At 45.0% G+C, this 12,055-nt stretch overlaps 2 protein-coding genes across 2 annotated transcripts; one reads left to right on the plus strand and one right to left on the minus strand.

Annotated features, from left to right (window-relative positions):
- The first annotated feature begins 229 nt into the window (after positions 1–229).
- col10a1a (collagen, type X, alpha 1a) lies at positions 230–5,294 on the plus strand. The gene is made up of 3 exons (XM_079753009.1): positions 230–329; positions 846–990; positions 2,821–5,294. The coding sequence occupies exons 1-3, from the start codon at positions 324–326 to the stop codon at positions 4,647–4,649; spliced, it is 1,980 nt and encodes a 659-aa protein (XP_079609135.1). The 5' UTR covers positions 230–323; the 3' UTR covers positions 4,650–5,294.
- Positions 5,295–9,576: 4,282 nt separating this feature from the next.
- Positions 9,577–11,484, minus strand: marcksb (myristoylated alanine-rich protein kinase C substrate b). Its single transcript, XM_079752744.1, has 2 exons — positions 11,362–11,484; positions 9,577–10,359 (listed from the first exon to the last, which is right to left on the minus strand). Exons 1-2 carry the CDS (start codon positions 11,455–11,457, stop codon positions 9,748–9,750), a joined length of 708 nt encoding a protein of 235 aa, XP_079608870.1. The 5' UTR covers positions 11,458–11,484; the 3' UTR covers positions 9,577–9,747.
- Positions 11,485–12,055: the final 571 nt, after the last annotated feature.

The raw sequence follows: 12,055 nt of genomic DNA on the forward strand, positions 1-12,055 counted from the left end.
TTTGTAGTTCAGAAGTAATCTAAAATAAGTGATAATCATGTGTCTGGAGCTTCAATCCCTGGAGGCACCCTGATGTGACATGCCTGCATTGGGCAGATCTGCCTGTTAATTACAGCTCTGCTCTTCGATGGGAGGCCCTTGGTGCGGTGGGGGCTTTTCCTTTTTTCCTCAACTTTGCACTGGGAAGATATAGTATAAATACTCACGCCATCGTCCTCTCAAGCAGCATATTCCCTCTCAGTGCTCCAACCCTAAGGATACAAAGAGGCACCAGAGCTCAGTGGTGCTGAACATCGCCAGTGTTTTTTCCTTCCTTGTTTTGGATGCCGGTACGTGTGTTTTTGTTCTGCTTCTCTACTCTCTATCAGTAGAGCAAGCATTTTTAGGAACCGTTTTGGGTTCTCATACCCTGGGTCTTTGGACTGGCTCATTCAGGGAGGAATCAGACAAACCCGGCAGACTTGGGGCTGTGTATCTGCAGAGCAGGGACTTTAAAGTCGGCTCTCCCGGCCTGGGTGATGCTCCACAGTGTCTGCCCTTGCATAGCGGAGGTACAGGGAAGCCTAGATAGCCAAACTGATTACAAACTTAGAAGACCTCTTAGAAACTGAACTGAGCCCTCTTGTAACTTTGCTGCTTTCCACCATTTGGATTGTAGATGTAGAGTTGAAGTCAACATTAACTTTACTTCTCAAGTTATCTTTACTCCCTTAATTCATTGCCTTGATTGTTTTATTGTCTATTTGTATATCATACATCATTGCATGAATGAAGCTTAAGACTCCTTCGGACTGAGTTTGACGCTGGTGTGTTCATCCTGTGTTTCCTCTCCTTACTGTCAACAGGTTTGCCATTTGAAGATGGACCTTCGCGTTGCTAGCATCCTCCTCCTGCTGGTTGCCTTGGCAGCAGCCCATGGAGAAAGATATGTGGTGAAGAAAGTGGTGAAGGCCGCCCCTCAGTACCAGCCCTACTCCGTCAAGAGCCAGGGTAAGACATGCTCATGCTAGCGCATGGTTCTTCTCCACTTTTCAAGTGTTTCTTTGCTAACTCAGTTCAGAGCTAAGTGACCTTTTCTGACTGTTGGTTTACTGTTAGGACATCCCGAAATACATTTAAAAAAGAGCTACAGTTTAAAAAAGCCCATTTGTACATGTATATACAAAGGTTCTTTGCTTTAAACATAGTCTTTAATATTGTGTCTTACCTTAGCACTCAGCTGCTGGATTAGCATGTGAACGCCATAGACAAGGCCACTTTTTGAAACTTGAGGCTGAATTTGCCCTAATGCCGGTTCATGCCCTGATTGGCTACAGGGGAGTGAGGAGTGGCCAATGAGATTGTCCAATCAGATCCTGTATTTGTATAATACATAGAGTCTGATTTGCATTGCCTCGTGCTTATATTCTCCTCTGCTCATCCCTTTAGAACTAGTGAAATGCTCGATACAAACGTGCATGCTCCAATCGGCCTGTTGCTTGACCTTATTGCTGCTTGCAGTTTTTTAGGGAAGCGTTCATTCAAACAACTTCACATTTGACACTGCGCTTCCTTGGGTTATCAGCAATAGCCTACAGCCATAAAGTGTGAAGTAGATCGGATGAACAGTTGTCAAAATAAATCATACAAAGACATAGGCCTACATACATACATATATGCATAAATCCATACATCCATACGTACATACATATGTATGCATACATACGTACATACATTATTACATACAGAGACTCCACATTTATATATGTTTTACACATTTTTTGTTTAAAATATGTCCATTTGGATGGGTGTATAATATCATACATTTAGCATATAAATAACTAGCCAATTGAAAAAACGATTATACCATTCTATTAGTAAATAATTCAAATAATAAGTCATTATAACTCAAAACTCAATATAACTAAAAAAAAAACATCATTAAAAAACAGAACATTATAAAAATATATATGATTATTTAATTGTTATATTGGTATGACGGTATGTGGTATGGCCTAAACTTTTCCTCAAACTGTAAACTCATGGATATTTAAATTAAAAGGAACCATGTGACCCAAATAGAACTAGGTTGTGTGCATTTTGTGGACTTATATTTAGTTGGACTGTGACAATTACAGTGCAGTCACCCAGCAGAAGTGTGGTTTGTCTGGGTGTGCCCACCTCACACAGAAGCAGAAACATCTGTTTTGCTTAATTCAAACTGGGCTATGATTAGGCTCTTACAGGCGGGGGTACGCAGCCACATCAAGGCAGTGTATTAAAAATAGAAAAAATATATATACTTTGTAAAGGGTGCTTTACAAACAGTTTCCCCGGTAGTTTTTAGGCTTTACTACAATCTCCATTACATGGGTTATCATTTGAATCCTTGAGCAATATTTAGTATAAGGCTTAAAACATCCCATTTAGGGGGGCAGGAGATGAACTTTAGAACTCTTAAAAAATCATTTTAAAAAAGGATTAGGTTGAGAAAACAGCTTGGCGTATATGCCTTCTGTCAACATATTTAATTATACAATAATGTAGTTAATCTTTCATGCTAATCAATAAGCTCACAATAAAAAAATCAATCAATCAATTAACAGTTGTGGAGATAATATGAACACATTATTAAAATATAATTTTAGAAATAGAATAGAACGATTATTATTAATATTATAAAAAAGTATTAGATTATTATTATTATTTTGATAATCAGCAATATCATCATTATTATTTATCATTACTATTACTTTATTATTTATTTTTGAATTTGGACTGTTTTGAATGTATATATATTTTCTTTCTTTTTTCATAATGATGTGTGTTTTATCTCCACAGTGGTCGCAGGTGAGCCTGGAGCCCCAGGTGAGCCTGGCCCCGAGGGCCCCGAAGGGCCTGCTGGCCCCCCAGGTGAGAGCGCTGAAGGTATGCCCGGACCCGAGGGCCCCGCTGGACCCCCTGGCCCTCCTGGACACTCCATTGCTGGCAAGCCTGGATCTGCAGGTGGACCTGGAAAGCCTGGCATCCCTGGTGCTCACGGCGAGAAGGGAGACACTGGCGCCTCCGGGCCCCAGGGACCCCGCGGCATGCCCGGCCCATCTGGTAGCCCCGGCCCCTCTGGTCTGTCCGCCACTGGCAAGCCTGGTCCGTCCGGTCTTCCAGGAGCCATGGGAGCCAGAGGAGAGACCGGTCTTAAGGGACACCCAGGTGTACCTGGCCTGACCGGCCAGAAGGGAGATAGAGGGGTGGGAATTGTTGGACCCCAGGGTGAGACAGGACCCATGGGACCCGAGGGTCCCACTGGAGCCCCCGGTCAGTCCGCTGTAGGTAAGCCAGGGAAGCCAGGTATGAGCGGTGAGCCAGGAAAGCCCGGCAGCTCAGGTAGGGACGGTGCCGCCGGCCCCATGGGACCCCAGGGACCCAAGGGACACACCGGTGCCCCCGGTATCGGTATGTCAGGCAAGCCAGGTGAGAACGGTGCCCCAGGCATGCCTGGATCCGTCGGTCCTAAAGGCCACACTGGACCTGCCGGAGCCACTGGTGCTCCTGGTGTCCCCGGCTATGGGAAGCCAGGTGCTAACGGAGAGAAGGGGGCAATTGGAGCCACAGGTAGCACAGGTAGCACTGGTCAGAAGGGAGAGCAGGGAGCGACCGGACACACCGGCGCTACTGGTTCAACTGGACCCACTGGCCCAACCGGCGCACAGGGCTCAAGAGGTTTCCCAGGCGAGAGCGGTGCTGTCGGCCCCAAGGGTGACGCAGGTGCCACTGGAGCTCAGGGACCTAAGGGATACAAGGGAGATCAGGGTCTGCAGGGATTCCAGGGAAAGCAGGGTTATCCAGGTGCCGCCGGCCCCACCGGACCCAGAGGAGCCACCGGTGCTCAGGGAAACAAAGGCGACCTCGGCGCCCCTGGCGCATCTGGTAGCAATGGTGTCCCCGGCCCCGCTGGACCTAAAGGTCACCCCGGCCGCGCAGGCGAGAACGGTGCCTCCGGCGCTGATGGCGCCCCCGGCTCCAGAGGACCCGCTGGGCCTTCCGGTGCAGTTGGTGCTCCCGGCCTGAAGGGACATCCCGGTCTTCCCGGTGCCCCCGGCCCCGCTGGCCTGACCGCCAAGGGCATTCCCGGCCCCCAGGGTCCCCCCGGTCTCCCCGGTGACAACGGAAACGATGGATCCGAGGGTCCCGCCGGCCCTCCCGGCCCTCCTGGCCCCCCTGGCGAGGTTGTGTTTGAGAAGAGCATGGGCATGGGCGAGGTCATGGTCAAGTCCCCAATGTCCGCCTTCACCGTGTCTCTGGTCACCCCCTACCCAGCCGCCGGCACTCCCATCAAGTTTGACCAGGTTGTGTACAACGCCGAGAACCACTTTGACACCGAGACCGGCATGTTCACCTGCCAGGTGCCCGGCGTGTACTACTTCTCCTACACCATCCACGTGAACGGAGCAAACGCTCTGGTGGCTCTGTACAAGAACGGCCAGCCCGTCATGTTCAGCTACGACGAGTACAGCAAGGGCTTCCTGGACCAGATGTCCGGTAGCGCCGTCCTTCTGCTCGACGAGCAGGACACAGTCTACATGCAGATCCCCGACGACGAGGCCAACGGTGTCTTTGCGGCAGAGAACGTGCACTGCTCCTTCTCTGGGTTCCTCATTGCCTCCACGTGATGGGAGAATACAAGCACTGGCGCAGGGTTTCCCCTAAAGCCACACATCTGAATTTGCCGTCTATTTCTCAAATTATAGCACCGACTCGCTGTTTTGGTTTCCTCAGCCCAACATGGGCAGGTAGTTGAGTGTGTTCTTTGAGAAATGGTAGCATATCAACTTGAAAACACACACAAGAAAAGGGTGCTAGGAAGAAGGAGATTTAATTTATGAAAACAGGTTATCAGGGATAGGGGAAGCAATCCACAGTTACCAGGGAACTTTTTGCAATGGAAACAGCATGTGAAAATTAAGGTGTTGTGTCCTGATTATTTCTTTCCCAATCTAATTCTTTTTTTTTTTTTACGGATTTCAACTGTTGTTTCTTATATTTGTGTTTGTCTTTTGTGATTTTCGTACAACCTTTTTTTTGGGTGACCAATAATCGTATTAAAGTACACATAGTTTTCCTGTGCAAAATGTTGTACCTGTCTGTATGTGGCTTGAATATTGTGAAATGATGATGGTCAAATTGACTGTTATAATGAGACATGATATCAGACACAAACAACAGTTTCCTTCACAATTGTTCAACATCATTGTAACCCTAAAAATGCATTATGTCATGTAAAGCATGATGGCCAAAATAAAAGATGACTAACTAAACAGTTTTGTCTTGAGTAGTTGTTCTGGTTTTGCAACAAAGTAACTCACTCTGTTAAAATAATGACCTATATTGTTCACATAAAAAGCTAGACCTTCTACAGGGGTTGTAAAAAGTCTCTTAAGGATGTGTGAAATTTTATAGACAGTCTTACATTTTTCCATAGTACCCTTCTTCCTCCAATCTCTTTCCTTCAAAGCCCATAAGGGAAAGTTTAAAATCACAGTTGAATCGTAAACAAAGCTAATTAAAGTTGAATGGCCTTGTTTTAAACATTTGGTAAAGCTGCAAATCTGGTAAATCTTTGAAGCTTCACAACAGCTACAACCATCTACCTCTCTCTCTCTCTCTCTCTCTCTCTCTCTCTCTCTCTCTCTCTCTCTCTTTATCTCTCTCTCTTCCTATCTCCATTCCTTCATCTCTCTCGATCTCCACCTCAACCTCTCTTCTTACCTCCGTCCCGCTCTCTCTCCATCCCAGCCTCCCTCCCTCCCTCCCTCCCTCCCTCCCTCCCTCCCTCCCTCTCCCTGTTACATCTTGTAATAACCCTTATTTGGAAATCATACACCATATATTTTCACTGGACATGTCACAAAAAGTTTGCAAGTGCCATCAAATTATGTTGAGCACTGACAACCTCAAAGTAAGTTCAAAGCGAGTTGATTGGCCAACAATATAAAGCAAGATACATAAATACAAAAAAACAACTGTACAGAATAAGAAAGGCAATGCAAAAGTCAACACACAACTGCGGCATACCAAATAATATATTTGCTTCCCCCTGCTGTTGTATTTTCTGAACACTCTTTAATGACTTCCTATATAAGTCCTTCCTGCATTGGAGCCAGCCTTTGGCAGAACGTTACAGAAGGCAGCATCTGGAGGAGGTGTGTGCTGAATATAGCTGCTGCTGGGGAGGGAGGAGGAACAGGGAGGATCCTCTGGTTGGGCAAGACACACTTTGATCATCCCTGGGTAAGAGGCCTTGTGGTATAATGGGTCCGGAGAGAGAGAGAGAGAGAGAGAGAGAGAGAGAGAGAGAGAGAGAGAGAGAGAGAGAGAGAGAGAGAGAGAGAGAGAGAGAGAGAGAGAGAGAGAGAGAGAGAGAGAGAGAGAGAGAGAGAGAGAGAGAGAGAGAGAGAGAGAGAGAGAGAACTGCCGGGGTTTACCAGCCACAAGCAGCTGAGGAGACCTTTGCAGAGACGGGCGTCTGTTGGCGGTCGTGTGTGGTGCTGAGGTGGTACATGCAGGATGGGAAGGGAACATGTTGGCGGTGGCAATCGATGGAACCGACTGACCTTGTCAGGGATCGGTACAAAAATAAATATGTCAGTACAAGAATAAATATGTCCTGTGTGCACTCATTTTAAGTTTAGGCATACATATATTACAATTTTGGTAAAGCCACTTGTGTGCATTTGTTCACTGCTGACCTTTGCCTTTGATACATGTTAAATCTTGTTAAGTATTCCAACCGTTTGTTTTATGAGCATAAACTAAACATCAAGATTCGTACGACATTTAAAGATATCTTACTACCTGCATGACGTCCCCAACAGCGATGGAACCAACTAAAGGAGGAGAATAGCACACTGGGATAACATGAGAATTGGTTTGAGGTGGAAGCGGTTATAGTCTCCACCGCGTGCTTCCATCCAAAAGGGACACGCTAGAGTGGGGACCGAAATATTACGCATTAAAACACACCCGTCTGGCGGTTGGCTGGACTTGAAGAATACAGGGTTAATCTGGGAGCGAAAGCAAATAGTTAGTTTAAAAATGGACTTTGGTAAGCCTACAGCTGTAGGAGGTAAACATTCACCCAGAGGATAGCGTCTCCCTCAATCCTTTCATATCTTTCCCTTTTTTTTCTCAATAAGAAGATGTTTATATGGGTTTTTCTCAAGTTCCCTCGAAGAATTCACGACCTGTCAGCAGCACGCGAAGCCGTCAATTAGCCCCGCGTCTGCAGTTGTTTGTGTCAGACCGGCTCCAGCCACGGCCGCTCCCGGGCATGCTGCTGCCAGACTTTGTTACTCCCAGAGTGAAGTCGGCTGCTTTCATATCAATCTGAATTGAACCCCAAGTCTGTGGCATTGTCGGTCTCGGAGGAGTTTCAGTCAGTTTCCCAATATAGTAAGTATAGTATTGAGAAAGTGAATGTTTTTTCACCCAGCTATTTAGGTCCATCAAAAGATTTTGGTCCAAACAAACTTATTTTGAATGAATTTATAAGAAATATTCAAAAAATTCTGTGCAATATTATTTGCATATAACGGCAATTCCAAATATATGAGATCAGCCGTCAATATTCATGTGGATTTGTTGAGTTTCATGGGTCTATTGACAGTGATGCAATATCTTCTAATAATTTAGTTACAGGCTTACAGCCTATCAATAAAAGTAATCAATTACCTTAGTGAGTACAAAATATGCCTTTATGAGGTAGAATACAACACAAACCTAGAGCTGATCTGATAGTCTATGGCTAGTGTGTTTGACTCACAGCAGGAGCTATCAAGTTCAATCCCCGTCAACAAATCTAACTGGATTATTCTTATTATGAAGTGCACTTAAATTTGCAGGGCACTTAGTTTTCTGTGCCCTTCTTTTTGATATTCTGACACTTGAATAAATTCAATCGAGTACTTAATGAAAGTATTTGGAATTGTATTGCTAAATTGCTTATAATAGCTTCATGCTGGTAGTCCAACACACTAGTCATAGAATATCAGGTCACTTCTGGGATCTTTAATATTCTAGTAATCTACGATGTATATTACTTCCATGAAAAGTAATAATTTAGCCCCTTAGGGTTAGATATAATGGTTTTTGGGATTGCTGTTTCGTGTTTAGGTTTACAGGTTTAATTTAGGTTATGGGGTAAGGTTTTAGTCTAAGTCTGAGGCCAGTGATGGGGTTATGGACTGTTAGTGTTTACTGTCCCAGTACAGGTTCAAGGCACCATGTTTCCAAATAACCCCAGGAAGTCCTTTGATGGGGAACAGTCTAGAGTAGCCCCCACAGATACGAAATCCAGATGACTAAATTCCCGATATTTGTTAAGGGACACCCAGAAATGGACTAGTGTCACCTCATTTTAACAAATGATTTACGTTTAAGCGGATATGGACACCCAAAAAATCTGGTCCCATGGCTAACAGGTACTTAAAACGGAATAACCTTTGGAATAGTTATTCCGACAAAGGGAACCGAAGATAGTGCTTGCCTTCCAACATCATTAATAATTTGGAGTTCTAGTTCCCGACCACCAGAGGGTGCTAAACCCAAATATTCGGCCACTACCATGCAAGTAGTACTGTACACTAGGATAACAAAACTGCTATTTTACAATTATTAAATTACAGGATTAAGCACTATAAATAAGTCTCCTGGACATTTATCTACGGGGCTCATAAGTCCAATTTAACGTTAACCGTGCTTTCGGTGAATAAAGGCTCTACCAATAATTTGTTGAAACCAATCTCCAGCAGATGGCGCTTTACTCCCAAATACGACAGGTTTAATGAAGTAGTTTAGTGCGCCACTATCAAATTATCGTTCACTTTAATCTAGGCCAATATACAAATTGTAATCACCACAACTTGATCCAGAAATTGCTTAAAACATCTCCCAATTTTATTTCAATCTTACAAATGGTGAAAATTAACAAACAAGAAAACTTCATTTACAATGGGTCATTTGTTAAAAACTTCAATTATTTAGGTACATCTCAGTCATAAAACCAGTAATATCAAAGTCTATACAACGTGCATTACTACAGAATCTTGAGATGGTGGAATCTAATAGAAATCCATGAGCACCTATTGTTTCGACATTTAACTAAAAACTACTTTTAGGAAATGGAAATGTGTCCACAGAAGCATTGAGCTTTTAAGTTGTAAACAACTGTGCACTGCAAAGACGACATTTAAGACTTGGGTTTTTTTTATCTTTTTTTTTTCCTTTTTTTAGTTCTTTCCCTTTTAAATATCACAATGTGTCAAAACTTGCAGTCACAGCTTCAGCTGCTACATCCAAACGCCCAGCACCAAATACTTCATTTAAATACGTCAAAAGTCATGCGGCCAGACGCCAACGCAGTCAGTCATGGTTTCATGTGTAGAGAGAAAAAAAATTATAAAAAAAAAATTCACACTCACTTTCGCACACGTACATTCACCCACGTCACAATTGCAAACACCAATGAGCAGTCTGGAAGCAGAGCAATCCCCCATCCCCCCCCCACCCCTTACTCCCACCACTGCCAAGGAACCTGTTGTCAAGATGGATGGATGAGACAGTCGGCAAAAAACAAAAAAAGGTCAAACAAGGAACAAAAGAACAAAAGAAGAATAAAGTCTGGTTCTAGACAAGTCCTCGCATTCCCTCAAACACACCGGTTCCCCTCCGACTCCTCTCACTTCAGCAAATCATGGCGCAGGTTGCCTGCCTTTACTCGGCGGCCGCAGGGGCCTCCGGACTGGCGGGCGTCTCGGGCTCGGCAGGTGAAGCTTCGGTGGGCTTCTCCTCCGCTGCGGGCGCTGCCGCCGCCACCTCGCCTTCTGCCTTCGCCTGCTCTGCTTTGGGCTCCTCTGCAGCCGCCTCTACTGCAGCAGCCGCCGCCGCCGCCGGCTCCTTAGCCTCCTCTTTAGCGGCCTCCTCTGGTTTCACCTCCTCTGAAGCCGCCGCACCTCCTTCCTCGGCGGGCTTCTCCTCTCCGGCGGCGGGCTCCGCCGCGGCTCCCTCCTCCCCCGTGGCCTCCTCAGAGTCCTTCTTGGTCTTCTTGAAGGAGAAGCCGCTGAGCTTGAAGTTGGGCTTCTTGAAGGAGAAGCGCTTCTTCTTCTGCTTGGCGTCCTCACTGCCTGAGGGAGTGGCGCCGTCCTCTGCCTTGGCCTCTCCATTGGTGGCGGCGGGCTCCTTGCCTTCGCCGTTGGCCTCCACTGCCTCTATCTTCTCCTCTCCATCCTTGGGCGCATCCTCGACGGGAGTAGTGCCATTGGCCTGGACGACGGCCTCCTCAGTGGATGGGGAGGCATCCCCGTTGGTCTTGGCATGGCCATTCCCCTTTAAAAAGGAAAATGTTTGTTAATTAAATAATAAAACAAGTGTCATATTTAAGCTTATCAATGCATTAAACCTTAGAAATATGGATTCAGCCATGTAATGTAAAAGACTGGCCGATCTGAAATCTGGTGCCTTGTTTACTTAAATTTTGCCAAATGGCAGCCAATGAGGAGCTGGTGTTAAATCTCCAGCAACATCTGTCACTAGGAAAGTGACGACAGATTAGTAGCTTCCAGCAGCAGACTGGTGGGTTAATCTTCGTTATGAAACCACACCACTAGGCGGCGGGTTGTTTGCTGTGTCGAATAGAATATGGACGTAGGAATTTGGGGGAATTCTATTTTTTAATGACCGTTACTGTAGTACTCTAAACCATCTTTAAAGAAAAGTTATAAAATTGCGTCCAAACTCGTGTTTTTTTGCAAGAAAATGGCTTTCAGTGAACATGTATGTCAGCCATGAATGGAGCGTACCCCTCTTCTTGAACCATGCAACAAAGGCGTGGTGTCGTTTTTAAAATGGCCATGCCACCATGAAAGCAGACCCGAACCATGGCATACATAATGTGAAATATAAATGGTGACTTCGAGAAACAAGATCAGTACGGGTCTTTGATTAAATTAAATATCAAAAAAGAAAACCGTCCTTTAATCCTTGATGAATTCACAAATAGGCCTACTATACTAACAAATCACAACGGAATTGGATGCACCGGCCGGCCTTTTCCATGATGCACAGATACTAACGTTAGAACATAAAATTTATCAATAAATTGCAATATGCACTTTTAAAACACAATATTTAAGTCAAGCAATTTTCCAATATTTCCTTTTCTGGTTATAAATTGGCCACCTAAAAGGGCCTACATGTGGTCACTTTCCCTCAACACCGGTATGCGTAGGGATGCGCTAAATTGAACATGGAGTATGGCGTTGCCAACAACCGTTGTTCAAGATAGGATAACACTTAATTAATTAACCCAATATCAAATACGTTTTTTACCTGTCCGTTTGCCTTCGCCTCGACGGCAGCTCCTTCTGCTGGCTTTTCTGCAGCAACGTCTTCCTTTCCAGCGGTTTTGGAGATTTGTGCTCCCATGCTTTTGGTTCAACAAAGGAACCCAACCGATGAAATGAATGAACAAAGACCGCAAGCTTCCTTCCAAAATTCAAGACAAACGCCGAACACTCCTCCCGATATCGAAGGACGAGAAATAACTGGGTGACCAAACTTAGAACACGAAACGCACAATTTCTTGTCAGATGCAACAATATGCAATGGAAGTAGTGCAAAATCTTTCGATTTTTTTTCGCGTGCAAGATTTGTAAGTGGAGAAATTGCCCCCGCCGCAAATGAGATGCGGAGTACAACGCCCAAGTCGGCTGATGAATGGGCATTCCGGGCTATGACGACAGAGCAATCGCTTTTCGACCAATCACAAGTCTTACAAAAAAAAGAGGGTGTAGGTTTATCCGAAAAAAGGGGTGCCATGGACAATGGAGGAGAGACAACAACATGGGGGCGAAAACTGTTAAATAAATATTTAGTCTGAAACATTGGCGAAACCTTAAGGCTTAGTTGTTTGTCGTGTTCGACCTAACCATTTTAGGTCGGTTTGCAGATTATGCTTCCCTGCTTTCGGGGATTTCAGGGGTAGCCTTCTTGACTTTCATTAACAACGTCTAACCATTTTAAC

This window comes from Pollachius pollachius, assembly GCF_949987615.1.
Source record: "Pollachius pollachius genome assembly, chromosome: 15".
Lineage (NCBI taxonomy): Eukaryota > Metazoa > Chordata > Actinopteri > Gadiformes > Gadidae > Pollachius > Pollachius pollachius.

Coding starts and splice junctions, on each gene's coding strand:
- marcksb (XM_079752744.1), bottom strand. CDS start 11,457: ATGGGAGCACAAATCTCCAAAACCGCTGGAAAGGAAGACGTTGCTGCA. Junction 10,360..11,361: donor AGGCGAAGGCAAACGGACAG/GTAAAAAACGTA, acceptor TCCTTTTTAAAG/GGGAATGGCCATGCCAAGAC.
- col10a1a (XM_079753009.1), top strand. Junction 991..2,820: donor CTACTCCGTCAAGAGCCAGG/GTAAGACATGCT, acceptor TTATCTCCACAG/TGGTCGCAGGTGAGCCTGGA.